This window comes from Glandiceps talaboti, chromosome 8, assembly GCF_964340395.1.
Source record: "Glandiceps talaboti chromosome 8, keGlaTala1.1, whole genome shotgun sequence".
In the NCBI taxonomy this organism is placed as follows: domain Eukaryota; kingdom Metazoa; phylum Hemichordata; class Enteropneusta; family Spengelidae; genus Glandiceps; species Glandiceps talaboti.
In genome coordinates, this window is record NC_135556.1 from 10732149 (window position 1) to 10759180 (window position 27032).

At 34.7% G+C, this 27032-nt stretch overlaps 1 protein-coding gene across 2 annotated transcripts; it reads right to left on the reverse strand.

The window, feature by feature from the left end:
• On the reverse strand, window positions 1-27032 carry LOC144438542 (vascular endothelial growth factor receptor 1-like). Of its 2 annotated transcripts, none has more exons than XM_078127617.1 (19): window positions 26777-27032; window positions 18647-18982; window positions 17794-18072; window positions 16870-17009; window positions 16086-16269; window positions 14771-15070; window positions 13816-14187; window positions 11808-12149; window positions 10907-11194; window positions 9806-10102; window positions 9220-9362; window positions 8573-8822; window positions 7904-8014; window positions 6939-7171; window positions 6371-6493; window positions 6096-6169; window positions 5270-5410; window positions 4597-4702; window positions 1-4101 (listed from the first exon to the last, which is right to left on the reverse strand). In XM_078127617.1, exons 1-19 carry the CDS (start codon window positions 26859-26861, stop codon window positions 3634-3636), a joined length of 4272 nt encoding a protein of 1423 aa, XP_077983743.1. In that variant the 5' UTR covers window positions 26862-27032; the 3' UTR covers window positions 1-3633. The 2 variants fall into 2 exon arrangements, with proteins under 2 accessions (XP_077983743.1, XP_077983742.1); XM_078127616.1 differs by having other exon boundaries at window positions 9220-9365.

Here is a 27032-nt window from a genome sequence, read left to right on the forward strand (position 1 = left end):
TCAGTTTTCTGTAAACTTTATTGTACATATACGACAAGTAAAGGTCCAGCCCATTGTAATACAGTAACATAAAGTATATAATATTAATAGTCAACAAATTAAAGACTACTTTTTAAAATAATGCTAATACAGCAAATACAAAAACACTGTACTTCTAAGAATCAAACACTGACAACACAGCTGCCATTAAAGGGGCACAAGCCGAGTTTTATGAACTTTTCACTCAAGTGAAAATACTTGCATAAAACCTCTACTGAACTATTCTAGTATGATGTTAATATCGCTGTGTGCATTCTGTATCATTACAATTGTCCAGAACAATAGACTGCATAGTAGGTATTTTCAAGACATTTTTATACATGTATAAAAATTACGTCATTGTATCATTATTAGTTATATCTTAATACTAGGTTGGAGTCAAACGGTGAATTGCAAGCAGTGGTTAAGTATGCTTCAGTAAGTATAATACTGTAAGTACCTTTAAATAAGGAACAGAAATTATCGGCCAAAAAATGTATCAACTCTGCTTGTGCCCCTTTAATACTTACAAAATACTTGGGAAGTTTAACTTGATATATACAGAATTCGTGGAAGTATCATTTGTGATTCATTGACAAACACAACATACATAATACAACTGGAATGTTGTATGAACAACTTGTGGTAACAGTTACCAGGGCTTCAAAGGTAACGAAAGGTGAGACTGAGCTTACTTTGCCTACATTTCTTTATGCTTAGTTAGGGGACCCAGAAAAGTAATGTTAAACATTCCCTGTGAGTTAGGGGACCCAGAAAAGTAAGTAAATGTTAACTACTCCCTGCTTTGTACAACCTCTTGAAAGTAAAGTTATACAAATTTGCAACTCTGACTGAGAAGAGGTCTGCTGTACACTGGAGTGAGGCATTCTGGGAAACCAACAAACGTTAGGAGCTTCAGACATCTTGAACCCTTGACCAAACAATACTGAGGCAACTCTTTCAAGAGGCGTGAAACTCCGCACTTTGTTTACACACAGATCATAGATCTTGGCGGGTCCCCTCCAAGATTAATGCACAGAAAAGGGAATTTCTTTAACTGTGGTTTTTATCACCAAGTCTACAGATTTACAGCTACATTAACATCAGCCTCAACTTTGTTTCCCTTTAAAGATAGAATGAAACATAACGACATATATTTTTTCCAACATCATTCTGCTGTTTATGTTGAACATAAAGTCTCATTAAAACAGTCAAAATGTTGAGTATTGATGAAAAAAAACCATGCTGAGTGTAATATTGATGGTGTTCAACCAGAAACCAGAAAATAAACCATGCTTTTTAATAAAGTAGTTAAATTAATATTAAATACAATTTTTCTTAGAATATAGAAACATATTATGAAAAGTAATGACTTTGAAAACGAGAAAGGTATGAAATTTTTATCATTCATACAAAGTATGAAATATGAGTTTATCACAATTATTGTGTTGTCTGTGTAGCATACTAATATTGTAACACGATCATTGTTGATTTGCTGATTTTTTCCCAAAAACTTGATCATTGATAAATCATAAGTCTGTAAGTCACACGGCTTGAGAAGGTTACAGGATACGTAAGGAGTTCAGTTTTAGCAAAGAACAGTGAGCTTTCGATCTGTCCTGGTTGACTATCCTCTATACACAGACTGGAAGATCCACTGTTGTTTCTGAGTAGGTATTCTGCTATTTAGTGAGGAGTTATGTAAGCACAAACAACCACCACTAATTAGGGAGGGGTTACGTACACGAAACCAACGACTGCTATTTAGCGAGAGGTTATGTAAGCGCAAACAACAACTGCTATTTAGGGAGGGGTTAGGTATGTGCAAACAACAACTGCTGCGACTATTTAGTGAGGGGTTTTACATAAGTGCAGCCGGTGACTGCTATTTAGTGAGGGGTTTACGTAAGCGCGCAAACAACGATGAATCCTTCTCTTTACCTCATTAGAATGACAAATTCTATAGTACCTATCACCCAGGACAGATTGAAAGCTCAATTACTTCACTATAACATTGAACTATTTGAGTATCATAACTTCTGTAATTCACCAAATCACAACATACTGTACTCCCTTACATATTTCCACAACTCACATCACATTCACAAAAATATTGTTTGTTTGGTTTTTTGTAACACCATATCACTATGTACAATTTGTTTATAAAATTTTTAGAGATATATTTTTGTTATAAAATCTGTTTAGAGAGAAATCTACAAAATGTTGTAAACTACAAAGTACTATCAAATGAATTTAGAAACATTTGGTCTTTTTTTTCAAAAGGAATGTACAAGTTGTTTTTTTATCATTTTCCGACTTTCTTTTTTGAAAACGTTTAAAAAGATCTTTTCAGTAAAGGATATACGTAGTATTTGGTAGACAAGATTACCAAAATTTCTCAATTTCTTACACATAAACATCATGTTTATCTGACTTCAGAAAAATCTCACTGAACTGAAAATGTTATGTCTGTCTACCCCTAATTAACATTTGAAATATTTTTCAAATCAATTCTTCAAACAAACAAACAAACAAACAAACAAACAAACAAACAAATAAACTAACTAACTAACTAACTAACAAACAAACAATTGTTTTTTAGCCATACCACAAACATAAATGCCTTCATTGATTGTAATTCAAATTATCTCATTAAAGTAACAAAGGTTGACATTTTTTTAAAATGGCAGTTTGAATGCCAACTTTGGAGAAAACTGATATGAGGGGTGGGGATGGGGGGGGGCGTTATTTACAATGATGTGAAACACCTTCACTGAAAAATGAAATGTTTTGTACATATGAATATTGATTTCCATATTTCTAATATAGATAATAACTGGTCGAGTCAAGAGATCATTTGGCAAACATACACCAAAACGTCTATATTGCAGGACACTTGAAACTAAAACTACACAGTGTGTGTATTTCTTGGACTTCAAAAAAAGTACAAAATTTAACTGAAATATGTGAATATTGTATACAGAAATAAAATACAAGCAGCATATCAAATTGTTTTGCCCAAATGGAAGGAACAGAACCAGGAGTTGATTTAGCTAAAAACTGTAACACAAAGGCACTATGATGGAGTCAAAAACATTAGCTAAAATGAATCCCTATGATCTTGACCATGACTTTGAGTTGTCTTACGGTGTTTGATAACGGAAAAAAAAATTGCATCTTTTTAGGGCTTCAACAATATAAACCTATTTACATAAATATACATATTTCATTCAACAACAACAACAACTATAGTTTTTTTTAAATGTTCAAATACACTTTGTCTTTCATTTTGAGCACGGTTCATGTAGTGTACAAAACATATCTATTATATATGCAAATATACAAAAAAAAATGATAAAATTTGGTATCATTAGAAACACATTTGAAAACTGTCTTTAATAATCTATAGCACTGCTACAATTATAGTCTCCATACTGTCTTCAGTCAGTAATTTCATATTAATCTAAATGTCTCCGGTGATATTGCAAACTTGAGCTTGACCTACTAAATTTTGGCAGGTCACCAGATTGCAATAACTTGTGTCGTTGCAAATTCAGATCAAATAAATGGCAGTGCTTGAAATGTGTTTTTTTGTTTTGTTTTTTTTTCTACATTTTAAACAAGTCGGACAGAATTTGTAAAACATGTTTCTGCTTCCATAACTTGATTGTATTCAGGTGGAGGGTCGCTTTCTGTAATGTTAGGACTTCGTAGTTCATTTGTGCATCCTTCAGAATGGAAACCACTGGACATGTCCGATGACACAGACTCTTCACTTTGACTGCTACCTTTCGAGTTAAAGCTGTTCGCATTTTGGCTCAATGGATAAACTTCAGTTGCACCATCTGTGTACGTGTACTCATCATCGTTTTCACTCGCTGGGAATGTCGTCACGGCACTACCGTTCACTCGCCTCGTGATAGGCTCTAAATATGCTCTTGAACCTTGAACTTCAGATCTACTTCCAGTTTTGGAATTCGTCATCAGTGGTTGGTATTCAGTGACTTCTTCATTCAACAGATCGGCGTAGGCAAAGGCACGAGAGTTTCTTTTTTCATACATGTAGTTTAAGTCAATGTATTCCTGAAGGATAGAGACATTAAGATTTAGGAAACTCATAGACAATATTCAAACTGCATCAGATCAAAACACAATCTCTTTTATTACAGACAGAACAGACTTACAACTAACACAGTTTGTTACGGGTTCACACATATACATGTCATGCATTCAACCTGCATATTCTGCATATATAATGACTCATTACCATAAATTTGAATATCAAATGCATATTAACAGCATAATTAGCATAAATACTACATAGTTAACTCATATATCCAATGGGTGTATTTTGTCAAAGATTCAATTTTTCAAAAATATTCATGCATGTGTATCACCGCATCTCTTGTCAATTTTCAACTTCTAGTTAGATCAAATTTTTGCATGGCCTTCAACATCAACAACTTTTTACAAGTCATCTACTGAACTTCATTACTCTAGAAATGCATGTTCTTGGTTGGTGTTTATTTTTCCTCTATAAGAGGTTGGAATTATATTTAGTCTGCTTGTCATACTTACTTGTCTGGTGTTATTTTCAAGAAAACCACCCAGCATTTCTGCTAGCTGATGGAAAGTGGGTCTCATTTTAGGAACCAAACACCAACAATCTCCCATTACTTGATAACTGTAATGTATAAATAGTAAACAAAGACATCAAAACAAATCCTATAGTTTCGATCATATAATATTTAAATCCATGCCAGTTTTCAGATTTTCATTAAAGTAAATCGCAGCTTACATAACTCCATTCACATCTGTATTCCATGACAATCAAACAATTCATATTGAAAAAGGAAGTCATTGAAATCATTAACATGCACCATACAATTTTTTTTAAAATAGCTCAAAATGATATCAAAAGGAAGCCATTTTGGAATCCAATATGGCCGCCGATTACTGTGTTAACTGGATGAGAAAATAAAAGATCATTAGTTTCCTTGAAAACAAGATGGTGAACAATCAAATTTCTTTTATAATTTCAAAAGGCACTGGAACAAGCTTTCATATGGCAAAGACTTGGAGAGATTTGAACAAACTTTGAATTTTTGTGAATTGAACATTCTACCTCACTGTGTCTCCTGGAATTGGACACAAAATTCTACCTCTGTGTCACCTAATGTTGTATCAACATATTATTTATGTCATTTTATGCTGTAATTCAATAATTTCAGGTTTAGAAATAAATACTTACATTTCTTGGGGTGCAAGTTCAGGACATCTCATTTTGTAACCGCTTCGCATTCTTTCAAAGAAATGTTCATCAATCTGCAATCCTGGGTATGGAGTTGCACCGAGTGAGAAAATCTCCCACAGTAGGATACCGAATGACCACCTGATGACAAAAACAAAATATTAATTAAACACTTAATTGTCAATTGGAAGTACATGTACTGATATATAGATGATGAACAGATAATATCACAAACTAACAGATACATACCCAGGGAGATACTCACATAGTAAGGGTATACATATATACATATGTACCATGGCTTTGACACCCTTTTTTCAACTCATGTAGACTTTTGCCAATTTTTAAGTATTATGTACAGGTTTGACCCAAAACCCCCCACCCACCTCACCTCCCTCTTTGAATGCACATACAACTTTTGGCCCCATATTTTGGACAACATAGTTCCAAGTTGCCGATTTGAAATTTTTCAGACATTACTGACCCCTATTATCTGGCTGAATGCATAGATATTTCACCCATAGTTTCTGGCTGAAATGTACACTTTCACCATTTTTTTTGTAGCCTATGTGTAATTTGAATCCACTAGGGTACACCATTACCCAGTTGAGTACACCCTCTCCTCCCCCTGTATGTATGTGTTTGTGAGTTATGTGTGTCTGTATGTATGTATGTATGTATGTATGTATGTATGTATGTATGTATGTGTGTGTGTGTGTGTGTGTGTGTGTGTGTGTGTGTGTGTGTGTGTGTGTGTGTGTGTGTGTGTGTGAGTTTGTATGTGTAGCAATGTGTATAGTAAAAAAAAATTGTGTCAAAGACTTACACGTCACTTTGTGTTGTGAAAACTTTGTCATCCATGATAGATTCTGGAGCCATCCACTTGATTGGTAACCGACACTGAGAGAGAGAGAAAACACAAATATTAAATCAATATAGAGATTGAAGTGAAATAAATGTCATCTCTATGGTGATAAGAAGTCATTTAAATTATAGCAAATAGGTCATATTCAGTTCTGAAGTAATTTTCTGAAACTGATTTTATCAAAATATTCAAACTAACAGACAGACTGTATGAATGATTGCAGAGATGCTGCTTACCGATCCTTTAGTTATGTAGTTAGGGTCATCATAGACATCTCTTGAGAGACCAAAGTCACAAATTTTGACAACGTTATTTTCTGCTACCAGTATATTGCGTGCAGCCAGATCTCGGTGAATCACCTGTAAAATAACGATATGGTGTTATTGGTTAGTAGACGACTCAAGCCATGCATATATTATATCTTTGGTTTATATCAAATTATGATAGATATGATAATATTGTATAAAATGTGACACCAAGTAAGATAACATGATACCAGATCACATGACACTGTAACTACAATCACATCTCTAGGATAAAATACACCGTCCATTATATTTATGAAGAACATGTCTTTAATTACATCACATCACACCATAAAATGACACTATACCAAATAACATGACACAATACCACACCACACCACACCACACCACACCACACCACACCACATCATATCAAATCACAGGACATATTACTTCACACATAACATAACATATCACATCACATCACATATAACAACATCACACCACATACAACAAATCACATAGCATCACATCTGTAGTAGTCAGATAACATATTTACCCTCTTAGATGCCAGGAATTCCATGCCCCTTGCCACTTGGAAACCAAAACATGTCAGGTCATGTAAACTTATAGGATATTCTTTATATTCAAACACATCATCATAATTGTCTTGGTCGGATGACGGACTGGTACTGGGTGTTGATATAGGTCCTAACACAAAGCTATCACGTCGTGTACGTAGATACTCACACAGGTTACCATGCTTACAATACTCAATAATCAAATACAGACCTGAAAAATATAATGTGATTGGAAAATATTACTACTATATTACTATGTGTCTTTTTGCGTACAGCACCGCACCTCTGGAACACTTTGTCTCTGGAAATACGTCAAAAGCCCACAGCTTGTTCTTTTAGGAAGAACCTTAAAATATATCTTTTCAGCAGAGCTTTCAACGTGCATAAGTAATTGTACAACGCCTTTGAACTTTACATAATAGTGGACACAGGCACTTTATAAATGACTGGATTGATTGATTGATTGATTGATTGATTGATTGATTGATTGATTGATTGATTGATTGATGACAACTTTTCATTTCTGAGGGATAAAATTTACATTAACCATAATATCTGGGTACAGGTATGTCAAAGGTTTTTACCATCAAACAAAACTCACATGAGTTGTTTTTTTCCAGTCATCCATTTTTTCATATCCTACATAATTTGGTTAAATTATACACCTTTTGATAGCAAAACACATTGAAACAAATACTGCTAATAATCTACATTGTAAAATAGTATCGCAATACAGCAAGACACTTTTGGTGGTCTTGTCCTGCTCAATGGAAAATGTACAAGTGATAAAGTTTTTGACATATTTGGGGTTGCAAATTCTAAAACACTGACTATTATAACCAGGTTTAGGAAACCCCTGTATTCAGTTCTTTAAGTATCCTAAGACATGTGTTATTTGTGAATCAGGTTGATTTTTATATTTGATCAGGTTGTTTTTACTTACAATCAGTGGTACATGCTCCAAGTAAGTTGACAATGTTCAAATGCTGACCAATATGAATCAACATCTTGAGTTCCATCCACAATGCTCTCGTCTCACTCTCTGATGCATCCTCTGTAAAGTCAAGACATAATAAAATGTATTAGACATAAATACCAGTAGTAATTCAGTACAACAAACAGTTTGAATCTTGGACGGATTTCACACCAGATATTTCGCATCATGGATGATTTTCACTCGAGGTTTTTCAAGAAGTTTGAATTAAATTTGAATGGAATCCTAAATAACAACTCAGCTCAGGAGCTTTATCTTCTCTGAGTTCAATTTCAAAACCAAACATCCTCAAAAAATTTCTGAAGAAGCAACACCTAGTACATGAAGTTATATTCAATGTCTTGAACAACTACTGATGGTCTAAAATGTAAAAAAAAGCCTCGTGTAAAATGATTACTTTGAATTCTTTTCAATATTTTATCAGTTATTATTTCAATATGGCACCTCATTCAAAATCATTTGAGTGACATGTTTATTATATTTGTATCAAAATATTTTGTCATGAAACTATTTTTTCCAACGTATATAATTTTGGTATAAATTTGAAATCAACAGTCTTGTGAAAGTTTCTGGATCTCAAAAGAATATACTTGAAGTCTGATTGTAGATGTCACATACCTTTAAGCATTTTGACAGCAACAGTAGTAACACCAGATGAACCATTCACTCCCCATGCTGCTGCTTTCACAACCCGACCAAATGCACCTTTCCCTATAGTTTGTCCGATCCTCAGTCTTTCCTTGGGAAATTCCCACCCTTCATCATACGGTATCTTCTCACAGGCTTCCTCAATTCCTACCTCCACCCCATCCTCAATGATGGGTGGGAAGGACATTTCTTTGACATCGCCATGGCGATAGTTATTTCTCTGGAGAGAAAGAGTGATCAAAGAATCATGAACCATGTTACTCCATAAAGCTGATGTGAATTTCTCAAACTATTTCAAGACTGTCTTTTCTGTAGTTTTCTAGAAAAAGAAAATTTACACAAAAAATTCTAGTCTTCATTTTTCAGTAAAAAATTAACAGACTGACACAATTACAAGAGTGAAAACTCCCTCTTAAAGTCCAACTTTATCTGATGCATTTTGGGATAGTAACATCGTGGTACATGGTAACACATGTACATTGTATTACCCTGTCTGATGCATTGTGGGATAGCAAAATCCTAGTACATGGTAAAACCAGTAGATTGTATTACCCTGACTGATGTATTGTGGGAAGGTAACTTCCAGGTATATGGTAAACCTTGCTGATAATACTAACCTGTCTGTATCTCCTCAATGTTATGATGACAATAATAAAGACCACAAGAGCCACAGCTATAGCGCCACCAAGCATTGCCAACATACGAATCTGGCTATCTGACAGTGGGACAGTACCTGATCTTTGTTCTTGGTATGTTGGAGCTGCTAAAATAAAAATTGTGATTGTCAATTGTGAGTAAAATAAAAGTAAAATTACTACTATAATAATGTATGAATACATGAATACACATACATACATACATACATACATACATACATACATACATACATACATACATACATACATACATACATACATACATACATACATACATACATACATACATACATACATACATACATACATACATACATACATACATACATACATACATACATACATACATACATACATACATACAACATACATACATACATACATACATACATACATACATACATACATACATACATACATACATACATACATACATATAAAGATAAGAATGGGAGGGAAAGCAAAACACTGAAAATTAAAAACTGAATTTTATGGATCCCCTTCACCATGTAAAACAGTCCAACTTAAAATCATTATATGTACGTACCAACTTCTATGCTGCCATCATTCCACTGTGTTGCCAAAATATTTGTAGCAAAGCATCGATACGTTCCCATCTCAGGTGCCTTGATTTGTATTAGATGTAGATTACTTTCCACAGAGAAAGATTTCATAGTAAATGTAGTGTACAGTTTCTTGGGTATAGTCATGACATAGGTAGAGTTGATTCTTTTACCCCATTCTACCACTGGTTTTGGATTTCCTGACACCAGACATCCAAGTGTTATGTTTTCGTTTTCGTGAGTGTAGGTATTTGTAGGTTGAATGTACACTGTGGGTTTCTCTGAAACAGAAGTAAACAACAACAAAATTATACTCGAGTACACACATACAAAGAATATCATAAATTCTTCAAGATTTACACTTCTTCAATCTTGGAAGCTTTTTAACAAAATTTCAACATAGAAACTATAAATTGAAAGTCAAATTGAAACCTTAAATATAACTGCATAAGTTTATTTCAGTTCACTGAATAAAAAACAACAATTAATCCTAACAAAATTTACCAACTGTTGTAACTTAACAAAGTTTATACAATGATGGTAGCCATGATGAATACATTACAACACATCTCATATACATGTACTATAACCAAATGAAATGAAATGACCGCAGTACACTTTCTAAAAAAAAATTTGTGAAGGGCAGTACAGGTAAAATGTAACAGAATTCACCACATATTTTCTAGGGGTTTTCCACCAAACTAGCAATCAGGAATTTTTTATGCATTATTTTCACTAATTTCCCATTTCTGCTGACAAAGATTCCCAAATATTTAGCAAACACACTGTCCTGCATTCCTAAGCATGTTATCGGCATTAACCCATCAAAATTATGGCGCAACAAATGGAAATGTATTTAAAATTTTACAAGATGTCCCATTTCTGTTATTAGGGTTTCCAAACTGGAGCAAACACACTGTCCTGAACTGAATATTGGCCACTATATTTAGTATGGAGTGTCTTTGCTATCTTGTACTACAGTTATGGACTACAACAGTACAAGTTTAAGTTACTATACAGCAACGATAGCATCACAGATTCCAAACAAGAAATCTCCAAACTAGATATTACAAATATATTCTTACCCCATATATCAATATAAGCACTGCTATTGACATATCCTCCTGCATTGGTAGCTTTGCATGTATAAACCCCGGTATCGTGCATGGTGATTCTACGCATAGTCAGAGTTGATGTCACCATTTCACCTTCAACTTCACTGATATCGTTATTCTCTATCCATTCATCGTTTTTATACCAAGTGATGACTGGTTCAAGAATACTGCTGGCTTGGCACACAAGACTGAAACTTCCCTTGGTGGCCAATATACGTAGTTGTTTTAGATGCTTGATTATGGTTGGTTTGCTGATTGCTACAATACAAATACAGAGTGGGTACATAACATCAGTCTACAGAGTTATAGAAGAAAGTTGGTCCTGAGTAACAGAATGATCTTATCTGATCCTTACAGCTCCAATGATAAGATAACACTTAATGCGTGACCTGGGATTGAAACATGGCCCTTTATACAAATAGATTGGATTAAGATTAAAATCTAGTTGAGAAAAACTGTTGTCTGGCAGAGTTGTAGAAAAACTTGGTCCAGAACAAAAGAACGATCTATCTAATCCTTACAGTACCACTATAATAACATAATACTAATGTGAGAACCTGGGACTGAAACCTTGGCCTTTCCAAGAGCTTCTCACACAGGATTATTGTTTTTACAAAATTTTCACCAAACTTCTTTTTTTTGTAAACCTAAACATTTTGATTCAACATTTTTTCCAAAACTATTTTCACACAGACAAATACTTATTTTACTTTGCTGTCAATGTTTTTTATACTTATAATTTGCTTTTTTTCAGAAACCACATACGATTAAAAGTCTCTTACAGACAAGAGAATCCTTTTTTTGAGGTATACAAAATACCAATGTGTGACAAAGACAAAATCAACACAACTTTCAAAGGCTCACAGCTTACCATTAACTTGAAGATCGTAAGATATCATTTGAACAGCTTTCTGTGTCGCATCATCATCTTGTCCCCTCCTTTTAGTCACCGTACAGTCATACGATCCAGAATCGTTTTGTTGAGGTGACAGTAAAATCAGAGTGGAGACGTGTGAGTACTCAGTTTCTGTTTCGTTGATCATGATGTCACTTGTCAACTCTTGTATGAAGTAGCGAGACTTGTTTTCATCGATACGCCGACTCCATTCGATGTTTCTATAGGCATATTTATTGGCTTGACAGGTTATACTGACTGGTATTGTTTCAACAGCAGGGGTAGGATCAGCAGATATAGATAAGCCATCTTCTACGTCTGTAAATAATAACAGCAAAAAAAGTTAGTTTTTATGATTATTACCCTTTACTGGACAGCCCTTAAAAACTTCAACTCTCTGCAGAGCACGTAATCCATTGCCCCCTTTATAAATGCACAGAATTACTTTAAAACATTCACATTGTAATCTTTATCCTACCAGGTACCCAATTATTAGCTGGTTTGACTGACGCACAATCTTGGTCCAAATCTTGCCAAAGGATAATGACCATTGAGAAGTAAACAGGAGTAGTGAAGCTTGACCAGCAACTTACAGAATCCAAGCCATACTATAATCTTCTGACCATCATGACTCTACTATCGTGTACGCCTATTTTTATCAAATTAGTCATACACCATAAATTATGACAAAACAGTGTGTACTTACAGTATTACTGAACAGCATAGCTGAAATACTTTAAAGTATCAACTATTTGCCGTGATTTAGATAAACATGTCTGGTCAGCTGAATACCAGCCATATCTTTGACTACACTTTATGTTGAACTAAGACTCTATTTGACCTAAAAATATTCACCACTCTGACTTTGTTTTTGTATGTCAACCCATATAAAATTCATGGGTATTTGAACTTATAATTTTACTGTTTCTGAAACCAGTTTTCATTTCTTCAACCCAAATAAAACATGGGTGTTTTTAACTTGCTATTTCAAGGTTTTTCTAAAATTTAGTTTTTTTGTGTTATTTAACCCATATGAAACTTCTCGGTATTTGAGCTTACAATCTTACTGTTTCTGAAACTTTGTTGTTTTTTTTCAACCAAAATAAAACAGGTCTTTTTAACTTGCTATTTCATAGTTTCTAAAACTTGTTTTTGTATTTTTCAACCGAAATAACCTTAATATAGGACTGGGTGTTTGGGACTTTCATTTTTTTGTGCGACATGACATACCACGGAAAATTTCTTTGCCCTTTTACCAACACTATTTTCCCTTGATATGTGTTGAAAGCTTTGCATACAGTGGAAAATAATATCATTGAATTAAAACCTATTTTTGCCTTTTGTCACTGATATCTCTTACTAAAATGTAACCAGAGTAAATTGAGAATTTTAAAAACATGACTGCGATACGGACTTGTTCAAAGTAAAACAGCTGATTCATGTCTGTCAGCACATACATATGATGAAAATAAATATATAGGTATGACCACAGTGTATTCTAATTCACATAAAATATAAATGCATGAGCAATACTTTCACATCATCTTCTTCCACCACAATATTTTTGTTTGTTCAGCTACAGAAAATATGACTGACCTAAGGGGTCTTGACCCAGTATGATTTGTGATTTGGGCGTGAATTGTTGTGGCAAAAATGTGTATGTCAGTAATTTTTCTGCAGAATGAAGAAATGTGTTCAAGAATAATATAATTATATCTGTGCATGAATAATTTATGAAAAGTCAGGATAAATAATACAATAATAGTGAAACTGAACATTTTTATGAAAGCGTTGGAACAAACATTGCATAAATTCTGTATTTTCTGTTCGAATGTGTAAAACTTGGCTTGTATGGTGACAAGTCACATTGTACAATATGTGAAATGTTCTGTCGTTGGGTTTCAAATTGTCTTGGTATAAAAATAAAATGCCATGTTATGTAAGTGTGGACACCAAACTAAATAAAACAAATTCTTACACTTACCTGTTAGTTTAAACTCAACATCTTCTGTGACATTATTTGGGAAGGGTGGAGAGGAGGCAACACAGCGATACCACCCTGGTTGGACGGCTGCTGTGATGTGTAGACTGCTTTTACCAGGTCTAACGTTTTCTACGTAGTGAAATCCTGGTATAGAGGGCGTATCTGGGCTAGAGATAGGATTCCATTGGTTGAAGTTTGAAAACGACTTTTTGCAATCCTCTAACTCAGTGCATGGTTTCCATAGCCACGTTACCGTGGGAACAGGTTGACCACTGGCTTCACAGTCCAGCCTGTAACTTTCTTTCTGCCTAAACAATGGTGGATTTGTTTCAGTCGGGAGTGGGGTTTGCTTGATGGTGATTTTGGGACGGTCTGAAAAGTACCAACAAGTAAGAATTGTAATAAAAATGTCGAAAATAAAATGTTTTAATTTGTGTTTTAATATTTCAACACAGTGTCTATCATGTATAAGAGACCTGCTGGAAATAACAAAATGTTGCACAAGGAACCTGATAACATGAAAGAACACACACTACACTTTTCTAGAGTCTCAACAAAGCTAGTACTTTCCAATCACCAGCAATGTCATCTCACAAATGGCAACCAATCAAATCCAATGTCTGTTTACTGTGTTTAAAGAGATAACAAAGGTTTTTCCTGATCAAAGTGATAACACTTCCTGTGAAATTCAATGACAACACAATTGGCCTTTTACTTCTGTTGGTAGCAAAGACACTTTTTATCATTTGCATGCAAGTTTGAATGCAAGTCACATCATGTGTGGATGTGATAATGTCATCGGGCTAAATACAGCTGTTGGTAGTAATATATAATTTAGCACATAATCTTGTTTTACATACATCCATTTGATTAGACGGGGAGAGAGATATCAAAGGGAATCAAAACCGCAGATAGCTAGCTTCTCGACTTCTACCCTCCATTCATTATCACTTACCAATGACAACAAACTGTATACTTTCTTCCACATTCAGTCCATCGTCATTAGTTCCAACAAGTGTATAGTTGCCTTGGTGTTCTTCAGTTACCTCATCTATTAGTAATTTTCTTTGATCTTCGTTCTTCCGAAGTGTAAATGTCGAATTTTTGGAACTAATCGGTTCACCATCTTTAAACCACAAAAATTTGGCTTTAGGGTAGGCCTTGACAGTGAATACAATCTTAGCATATTTGACTCCCTTCTCTTCCATTATCGTGTACTCTCTTCGCATCGGTTGGATTTCAATATAACCAGTTTCTGTAAGATAATAAAATAATAAATGTATGGGGTTACAAAACCTGCTACCAAGAGGAAGATGGCTACACTGCAACTGACACGAACAGTTCCAAATGAACACTGAAGGCATGCATAACTACATCCTTATAATGTTCATAAAATATTTGAAAACCTCTAGCACATTTTTAATTCATATGGCATCCAGGGCTAGCCTCATTTCACTGTAACTTGACTACGGTAACTGTTGGTAACAAAACATCCCCAAAACCTGTTCATTCATATGTTATCATTTAAATAAAATGTTTTTGGAGTCAAATCAAAAATATCTGTCATTGTTTAAGTACAGTCAGAGGCCAAATAATCAAGGCCAAATCTATTTACGAAAAACAATGGAAGTACATTATTCATATTTGTATTAAAATGTGACTGATATGCAATTTCTTTTCACCTTGAAAATGACAATGACAAAAACTCGAGGTCAAATTTTACATTGAAAACGTTTAACTTTCAGGGATAAAAGTATGCTGTCACATGCACTATTCAATTTCAAAATAATTCACTAAACTATTTTTTGTGACATAAACTAAATAGGAACACACTTGTATGATAATAATGTTATGAATAATGTTAGTTTTTATATCACTCTTTCCCACACTATGCTGAGAGCTCTTTACAATCATTACCCCAAACATGGCCCAATAATGACAAAACGACCCTTTACAAATTATATTTCCTTAACTCCACAAGAAGAACACAATCCAGTGCAGCCTCTGTAAATTATATGATTAAAGTATTCACATCACAACCTCTATCCTACCAGGTTCCCAATTTTACAGCTGGTTTGACTGGAGCATACACATTGTTAAAATCTTGCCCAAGGACTTTAGCAATTCAATAACAAATGGCAGCAGGAAAGCTTGAATCTGCAACCTGCGGACTGACACTCTAACCATTTGGCCATCAAGAGTTCATGTACACCAAACATGAATATTTACATCATATTAGAGGATGCATATTACAGACATAAGTATCTCACCTAAAACTTTGACATGGGATGAAACTGTAGTTCTTCCTTTGTAGTTCACAGCAGTACAGTTGTAATAGCCCTCATTGTCAAATCTGGCATTTCTTACTTTCAGCTCGGAATAAAATCGTCGAAAAGTTCTTGTTTCTTCTTCAATTCTTGCTGAATTATGAGTTATATCTGTGTTGTTAGAATTCTAGAAATAGATAGAAACAAAAGTGAAATAAACGGAATTGCAAAATTTGCTTTATTTGTTAAAGTTTTAGTATTTCACAACTTTGTGTGTGTGTGTGTGTGAGTGTGTACAAATGTAAGATGTGGATGTGCCTGCCTGCCTGCATGTGTGTGTGTGTGTGTGTGTGTACAAATGTAAGATGTGTGTGTGCATGAATCTTAATATGATGAGCTGTGAGAATCTTCATTACACAGCCCATTTCATGTTAGTGTTCACTGGTTCTATTTGATACAACCATACAGAAACCAATAAGAAATTGTACATTTTAAAAGAGCAATGTTGCAATTACTTGCTACATTTTGTCTAAATGAAATACATTATTCAAATATACTGTAACTAGATACAGACATACAGGTGCCAATGTTTTGACGTCTGCATGGTGGCACATAATAGTACAATTCATTTAAACAAAATGTAGCAAGAAGCTGTATATTTAATCTTGCTATCTTAAAGTGTAGCACATGCAGTTTCTTACCGGTTTCTGTATAGGAAGTGTGTATAAAATAGAGCAAGACAACTGTTCTCTCACTATTAAAAAAAAAAAACATGGGTCTCACTCACTTGCTGTCCTGGGAAAGCCCATTCAAACATCATTGTGACACTTAGTGGTGCATCCACTATACAAGTCCGATGGAAGTGATCCCCCTGTACAACTTCAGGTTTACTTTTCTCAATCATTGGTTGTGGAATGGGTGCATCAGCTGTAATCAAATGAAAAATAGTGCCAATGGCATTGAAGCACAATTGCAAGAATTCAAGATAGTGCACAGTACTCTTTTTTTTAGTGTACTCTATTTTTTTTTTCTTTTTGAGGTTTTATAATTGGTGGGTTGATTGCTGTAACACTAACTAATAGCCGACTCTGAGATGAACTGATTGGTAACCATCACTTCTCTTATCTTTCAATGAGACATTTGTTTGATTGTTGCTATGGGCATGGTTATGGTAACTATGAACATTTGTTTGAATGCTTATTCACTTAACTGCCCCTCACTATTCTTATTTTTGCCAAGGGCATAGGCATTTGGCTTTTGCTATGGGCATGGTCATGGTTGCTATGCATATTCTTACTTAACTTTGAATGCTCATGAACTTGAATACCTGAGTACTTATCAGTGTTGCTGCCTCTGTAGAAGATGTAATTCACCTGTTGCTATGGGTCTGATCTTTGTTGCCAGGCATAATGAGTTTATTTTTTCAAAGCTGGTTCATGTGACTACTCATCACTCATTATTGTTACAATAGGTAAAGAATATACAACAAGATGCACATGTGTAGAGTTGTATATATCCTACTAATACCATAGCTCCCTTCATGGTGATGATTTGATGACATTCGTTACACAACTGTATCCCCATCTCTTGTTTTCACATATACACCCAAATTCACACTCAGACCAGGTCACATTTATCAGTTGTCAGGAGCAACGTGGTATTAAAGGCTATATAGCTACTATAAAGCTATCTACACAAAAAGTACACTCACCTTCATATATCAACAAATAGCGCACAGACTGTGTCACACCATTCAAGTTAGCTTTGCATGAACAAAGCCCATTATATTCAGGTATTCCTCCATCTCTGATAATGAAACCTCTGGCTGGATCATACCTCACCATATCTCCATCAACTGTTACATGTCCTCGGCCATTTCTCAACGTGACAGAGGTTGCTGGATCACTTACACGACATGGTATCGTAAATGACCAGTCGGCAAAGATTTTATACGACAGTCTTTCAGCAGGTAAAAGCAATTCTCCAGATCCTGAAACAAATGGATATCATATCATATCATACATGTGTGTCATGTGATTGTGAGTAGTTACAAATTTTAGGACCTATTGTATGGGGAGGTAGAGTTATGGTTTTCTGTCTGTCTGTCTGTCTGTCTGTCTGTCTGTCTGTCTGTCTGTCTGTCTGTCTGTCTGTGGACATGATACCTCCAAAACTATGGCAGATATTTTACTGAAATAACGTTGATGTGGTCACGGCCCAATTAGCAATGGGAGAAATACACAGTGAGGACAATGGTTATCAAGTCTTGGGCTGTATTAAAGGAAATGTCAAGTCAAGTTGTTACTGCATTTTTGTTAAGGGCGGTAAGCAGGTAAAATCTACCAGGATTCCCCAGTCATTTTACCAGGTTCCCAAACAAAGTTATGGTAGACTATATGAGGAACTATGCAACCTTTACCCCATTCCTTCACTCTATTACCCAGGTTCCCAAAACTTAGCAAAAATACTGAATAATCAATACATTGGTAGACTATTAGATAGAAATAAGCTTGATTGCACTTTTCCTTTAACTTCATATCGGTGACACATAAAAGTGTACTCACTTCCACTCTTAACAAAGACATAGATCTCAGCTGTTGTCTCATTTTCGGGTTGGTAATCTTTTGAGTTTTTCAGTTCACATCGGTATCGTCCTGAATCTAAGTAAGTGGTGTTTACCACAGTCAGTACATTGGTATAATGTTTTTGCCCATCTCTATCCCTCCTTTGTGTGGTAACTGTTGTAAGGCGAAAATTAATATCATTGTTTTTTAATTCTGGGTATTTCCAATCAATGTCTGATTGACTGTGACATGTTATCTCAAGAGTCTCTCCATTTGTGATTGAGATGCGATCTTCTGTGATGCTGAGATATGGCACTGATCGGTGATGTGAAGAACCTACAAAATATAATACATTCGATAAGTATGATCATTCCATGAAACAGTGAGTTGTGTTGGGCATGGTTTGGTTGGGTTGGTGTGATTGAGGAATAAGATTTTAAATATTCCCAGTGTTGGTTATTACAAACAGCCACATTTCTATACGATGTTTACATCACAAATTTCAGCAATATTAACATTTCAATCGAGATAAGTGCTTGTCATGTCACCATTGTATAATTAATGCTGTGACATGTGACGTGATGTGATGTGACATGTTTTGATGAGATGTGACGTGATGTGACATTTTTTGATGTGATGTAATGTGATGTGACACCACACGAGGTGACATTATTCTTTCTGATTTAGCCATAGTGGACATCATTTTTTTTAACTGGACAGACTCCAGAATATAGGATTGATCAGGTCATGAGAAACACATGGAAATTAATATGGCCATCCTTATAACTTTATACCAAATCATATACAGGAGTGCAAAAGTAATGAGTAGAACAGTCCTGATCAATAAATTCAATCCTGACATTTCAAATGAAAGCATATATTTATAAGTGTGTTATGCGTCGGACTGATTCATATCATACAAAACAATTTCAAATCTTTACACCTCAACTATGCTATCAAAAGGTATTTATTGTAAAACAAACACTATACTCCATTGCAAATGTTATAAACGACATCAAATGATCGATGACCGAAACACATCAAGAGTTGAGATTCTGAATGGGAAAACAAACAAGAAATCAGCAGCCACTACTGTTTTGCTTTCAAAGTATTTGCCAAACATTCTAGAGTTTCCCATTTCATTTGAAGGAAATTTCCAAATAACAGCCAGCTGTGACACTACTTGCTATATCATTACTACCGCAAATATACACTAAAATAGTTCCATAATAGCTCCGGATATAATCATGAAAAAGAACTCCTTTTAGAATTGATGAAGTGTTTTCAACACCATTAGTATTGTTATCTACAGACATCAGAGCTGTAGGGTCAACATGCAGCTTGTAGCGCAAAGTTGAACTCCGGAAAGACAGAATTGAAAGTCAATTCAACATAAATGTGTTGGGTGTCAAAAGATGAAATGGACTCTTGGAATGCAGCCAACAACAGCTTACATGTGCCATGCATCTGAGATGCCACCTCTGTTTACTTCTGGGTCAAAAGAGGAATGGTTGTATGTCAATCACCGATTCAAACAAGTGGCTTACATCCCTACCATCTAGTCCGAAAGGTTATTTTACTCTTTGGGGGATTCAACATGTGAAGGAAAATACCAAGACATGAATGGAAACACAGATTAAAATAATATAAATGCTAAAATTAATAGTTTGCATTTTAGTGAACTTTTGACATTTCTGCTGCACACAGGAAACCAAATTAAAATATACAAATGCTAGATTATTTGCATCTGTGGTTTTCTCATTATATAGAAATCTCTAAAGTTCTGGCCTAAAACTTCTTGAAGCTAGCCTTCTCTTCAATATAGAATTTGATGAATTCAAGTAGTGTATAATTTTTTTTTTTTAATGAATTATTTACATTTTGTGAATATGAATCAACAACAGTTCTACAATTCAAATAGTAATTAATTCTAACAAGTGGCTTATATAGTAGTCCATATGAACCGCTACAAATTGAATCTGGGCATCCATAACTAAAATCCAGTGGTCACTAGACCTTGAAAAAACAACTTTTAAATTTGATCCCTGGCCAAATTCATAAACAGAATGACAAACACCATAGCCAAGCAAAGAGTATGCAAATTTATGCAAAATTCAAGACGAGTGCTTGTACTATTTGTAGGTAGCTTAAAAATACCCTTATCTTTCAAAATTTCAGCAGAACACAGAACATATCTCATGTATCTAGGGCTATGTATATCTGGGTTGTGCATCAGTTAGGAAGTTAGTCAGACTTTACAACGTGTCTCTTAAATCAAACCATGTAGTATCACACAACTCTGAACTGCATCATCTGACGTTGCCATGGAAAACCCAGTGACATCACAATGCTTGGGGAAATGGGATTGGCTGATGAGTATACCACAACCATATTTGGACTTCTGGCTGGGTCACACATTTGGGCATAGGTTACAGGAACTTTAAACCACACAGCAGGGGGGGCTAGACTTTTACAGTATTGGAAACTACTTAAGAATGAATTAAAGAGCCTGTTCTGGTTGAGTTGAACATTATCAGTTTGAACAGTGTGGTGTATGGTTATAGTTTGTTTACTCTCTACACTTGTTGCAGATAAGAGTAGGGCTTCCCTTTCCACTGTGCTGGAAAGCCTATCTCTTCAAAGCAGACAATTTTTCCTACTCAGTGTGAATATAACAACTTCCTGTTCTGTCCATAATACCTAGAAATACTTATTAACATACAAAGAAGTTATAAATAAACCATTCCCTCTGTTCAACAGAGATAAGCTAACCACAAATTTTGTTGTTACTAGTAGGAGAACTAAATCACGTTCAGAGAATACCTTTTGTGTCAAGGTCTTCCTTCCTTACCTGATGACTTTGAACAAGGCTAATTACACACACACACAGAGGTGTGTCAGTAACCACACAATAACCTGGGCCACTACAGGACAACCTATTGTCATCAGCTGCACCAACTTCAGATTAAGTCTTCAAATACGAAAAAGCCCTTGACTTTTGCTCTCGAACAAAAACTGTGTGACTGAAATATCACAAAAACATACAAAACTTTTACGGATCTGTATGAAATATTCTCTTGAAACATCAAACTCAACTAATATGCTAAAAGAATTTAATAATTCATTTCAGGGTTCTCTACCATTTTTTTTTCTTAAACAGAATCGGTGGTACATGTAACTCTTTCTGAAATCTCAACTCTTTCTACCAAACTTCTTCACCAAATCACCATTTTACCTCAGACATTTATATTTATGGGGAGACTTTTGCAGCCGTTGTCATAGCCTAGATAAAGACATTGTGAAATCAAAGAGAAAACACAACATACTCCTCTTGGACAAAACTTTCCAGTTACATGACAGCGAGTAAAAAAAAAGAAGACATTTTCTCACATTTGCTCTGTTGTCTTCTGTATCACCAGTACATAATACTTCACCTCATAAAATTCATCTCTCCATTAATGTTTAAATTAATGTCATCCCAACAACCATTACAGTAATTTTTATAATTACCATTTTATAAGTTTATATTTTTATGAATTGTTAAATACACATTGACCTCTGCTTTCAATTTTCAGTATTTACATTTTTCTTCAATGTACTATTCTTTTTTCCAATTTCCAATTTGTATTTTTTTTTCAGTGCAACAATTTTCTTTTATATTTTATTTTGCAGATTTTTTTGGTTTGGTTTTATACAAATAGTTTTCATAAAAATTTCATTTTGTAAGAATTTTTGCAGTAGTGGAGTTCAAAACATGCTAGAATCTTTGACAAGTTTTGCATGTCAGTCTTAAGTGAGTTTTTTTCATGAACTGTTTTTTTATAATAATTTGAACTTTATTTCACACAAACCACTGTAAAATAATTTGTACCAGTTGTTGTCTTTTTATTATATACTGTAACTCTACAGTTTGGCATTTTTGTCAGTTAATATTTAATCAAACATCAAGTATTTTGTGCAGGCTCTACCTCTAACTAAAGGTTCATGGTGATACTTCACAAACGATACTTGCTGGTAGTAAATGTTCAAAAATAAATGTTTTCCAATATTTGCCACATTTATCCATGAGTCTAGATATTCATTAGTACTTAGGGTAAGCTCCAGCAACAGAAGGACTGTGGGTAAAATTTACTATCATGGTCTAAGGTTTATTTTCCTCGCATCTACAAATTACTACTACTTAATACTTGGGTAGTTGCAGTGATAGAGGGAAAGTGGCCTGTCTATGGTCTGAGGGTACAGTAGCTACTTTGCATACCATGTACCTATTTCCTTCACAGCTAGAAATTACTGTATGAGTTGGTATGCCACAGTGATACAGGGAATATGGCCTTTCTATAGTGGTCTGATCCTGAGGTAGCAACTTTGCATACCGATGTCTATTTTGCTCACAGCTAGAAACCATGGCGACCACTATCAACTACTTGAGAGATGGGTTTTATCTTACACATGTTCACAGTATGATTCTATACAAACACATTGGGCTGCAATACTGCATTAGCTCACACAGTAAACAATATAGCTATTTATGTCAGATATATGTAAACGGTGGGAAAATATCTACTGAATTAATCGAACATTTCAAATCAATTAAAATTGAAAATATATTTTATTCCAGATGACTTTAGACAACAATTGAAATATAGAAATCATACTCTTTAGTTTTATAATTTCATTTTACAAATTTTGAGAACTTTACTAGTATCTTTTCTTTTCTTTTTTTTTGAGGGGCAAAGTGTAGACCTATTTCCCAATTTTTAACAATTATGATTTTATGCCATCAAACCATCACAGAAGGGGTATTCTGACCAACAGTTTGTTTGTCTTTGGGTTGAACCAATATTTTTTTTCAATCCCAACCTACCTACCCTACTTTCCGAGGGCATGTTATCGGGGATTAGTAATTATTTTTTTTGCCTAAGCAACGAAAGTCACTCATTGATTTAAAAGTAAAGAACAGAAAGGATGTGGATTGTGGAAATGGTTTGGGTTAGGTCGAAACTCAATTTGACTTTCTGAAAAATAAGTTTGAAGGAAATATGAATCATAAAACTTGTTGATTCATAATCATAATCATAATGATAATGATTATAATATGGGCAAGTCAGTAATCAATATTCCAGTGACGTACTTCTCACACATCCTGTCAATTTTATCTTATCTCTTGTAAGTGACAAAAACAGGAATTTGAAAAGGAATTACACTTCACTCAACTTGACCTTTTTAAAGTGGGTACGAGTTGAGTTTTTATACATTTTACTCAAGTTGTTTACAAAAAAATGCTTCCATAAAGTAAACTAGTCAATTCATCTAGTATGACAATAATGTTGATCTATGCCTTGAGTGGCATTAAAAATAGTCTTCTGGTATTTGTTACCAGTTTTAATATATCATATTCATAATGGATTTTTTCAACTTTTTACTACTGATACATATGTTTTTGATTTGTTTATATCTAAATACCAGCTTTGAGTTTGGCCAATAAGAACAAGTGCTGCAGAAAGTTCAATACTGTTTATGTATTTATTTTGATGCTTGAAAAATTGAGCAGAATTTAGGACATGTAAGGTGCTCTTCAAATTGGTGAAACAGTGCAAGGGAAAAGTAGACACTTTTTAGAAAATAACTCATCAGATTGGCTTAAGTCTGAAAGGTCAAACCATTGGTAAACACTCACAGTTTTATACCACTCACAAATTATAATTCCATTATATAAGCGGAAACAACACCTGAATCTTTCAGGCTACTGGTTGGCCAACCATATTCAGTGAAACTATTGTTGAACACCTTTCATAACACCTGAATATAGAAATATGACAACTTCTAAATTATATTAGTGGATTAATTTTCTGCGGGAAAATTTGTGCGCGTATTCAGCTAAATTAAATCGAGCACCAAAAACACATGACTTCAGTTCTATGAGTATATTTTATTAGTAAATATACTATGTCAAACATCATTTCAAAAACATGGTGAAAATTCACTTTATGCCCCTTTATACTCAAGGCTCAGATTTTGCCTACATAAGCATTTCTTTTTATGAGCACTTTCTCTTTCTATCTATTGTTACTTTAGATCAGCCAATGCGTAGGCGCTGTAGTACATACCGTACATATTACAGCCATTCAACAATAGCCGTTTCCCACGAGAACAATTATGAAAAGTTAGAATGGTTTTACTATGACCTGGATGGTAATGTAAACATGTAACAATTGAACATGTATGAGATGGGTTCCACTTCAAAGGTCTGACCCCACATACAGTTACTGAATTGTAAGAGAAAGTGAAAGGGTAGATTTGCTATTTATGAGAAAATATATAAATCACGCACTCCTACAGTTTAGCTATCAATGTAATCATCAAACCATGAAAGGGGGGGGGGGGTCTTTCAAAAAGAGAACAAACGATGTCACTCACATTGATCAAAGATTAGGTTTAAAGACCCAGTTTGGATTAGGATTAAAATGTAGTTGTGAAAAGCAGTTGTTTGGAAAACTATAGAAAAAGGTTGGTCATGAACAAAAGAACTAGCCCATGTGAGAACACTGATGTGAGAAGCTGGGAGTGAAACTCAGGCCTTTAACTACCATTTACATGTGTAATGATTGTTAGCTCTTACATTTCTTGACAGCAAACTCACCTAAGCACAGAATTTTTTTTCTAGTTTTTGAAAAATATAAATGAAAATTTCTTGATTTGTCTCATTGAAATCTGACAAGCAACTTCATTGGTGTATCAAATTGCAGTTGAACTTGAAGATTGCACAAATCACAACAGAGGGATCACCATGTCCTCAGATTGCACACCTATTAAAACAAGGGGTTTGTGATCTATGACCCAGCCACTGAGTAAAGTTGACACTGTTTTGACCACTCTAAGTAATCAGCTATCACAGCATGTGTTTAATACTTTCAATAAACAAGAGATCTATGTACACCACAGTAATACAATCAATCAACACCAGAAGATTACTGTATTGACTTGGCTGATATCACACCTCCTTGTATGCTTGAATTAACAATTACTAAATTCAATCAATTCTTTCTGGTGATGTTTTGACAACCTGTATCTCATTACCACTATCTACAAAACACATCTTGGACAATTGAATCATACAACTATCCCACGGACGTTTTCAATCTATTTGGTGAATTAATTAGCACACACAAATTAGTGGTATGAGAAGATTTCTATCGAATTCCTTTCTACTTTCACACCTCTGTTTATAACAACTTACAAGTCAACAGTCACAACACTTTTTGTGTACTTTCTCGAGGGAGTTGTATGTATATAGACGGTTAACTGTATACAAACACTTTCGATCATAATTTTGGTGAAATCAAAAATTCAAAAAAAAAAAAATTAAACTCTGCAGAAGTCTGTTTACTGTAAATAGTACTCAAGAGGAGCAAAATGGAAGGAAACAAAAGTTGAAACGTAAAATAAAAGCCGGACGAGAAAAATGTAAAGTTGAACTAAATGAGCAAAGAAAGTGGTTAAGAAATCGAAAGCGTCGATTTCGTAAATGCGTCTTTGGTGTATATTTCTGACCCCTGCCAGGAAAGCGTTTAGTCGCTGGAGTTCTTCCCTGGTTTTTTGCCCTCCTACACACCCCTGTCAATCAACTAGCGTCTAGCGTCTGTAGCTGTTATTACACAAAGTTTACATTTTAGTAGCATCACTCTCTCTCTCTGCACCAAACTTCATATGTGACGTTGGAGAGAGACTAACCGATAACCACAAAATACATAGAGTGATGATAAACATTCTTCCACGTCAAAAATGATTTCCTTACGTTTTGTTCAAGTGTTATGTGCTGGGATACCAGCGATGACAATCAAAAATAAAACTCAATCACACACACACAAGCAAAACATCTCGCAATCAGCCATATCAACAAGAATGTTTCGAAATCATGATAAATATTAAACTCGAATAGCAAACATGAGTGGCCGCACCCCATTGCATGCATTGGTTTCGGGCATGCAGGAGCACTTGACGATGATGTCATCGCCGACGATTGAACATCGACACAATGAATGTTTATGTTAACAACGTGGTACGTACGATTTTAAGACTCGAACTACAAAAATGTAAACTGGAGAATCGTCTTTCTGACAGAGTACTCACCCGAACAGAATGTATGGGATACTGCAAGAACGACGAACAGTTCAAAAAATAGTCTACACAGCTGCTGGAAAGTCACTTCCGCCATCTTGCGATAACTATGGGCAACAGTCCCAAAGAATGTGACATACAGTACGTAATATCTTCGATAATATTCACAAATAATAGTTAAGTAAAGTTATATTTCATCTGATCAAGTAACGTGTAGTGATTTCCTCCCAGTCCCGGTCGCTAGTGGACGAAGTGGGTTCCTTGCACA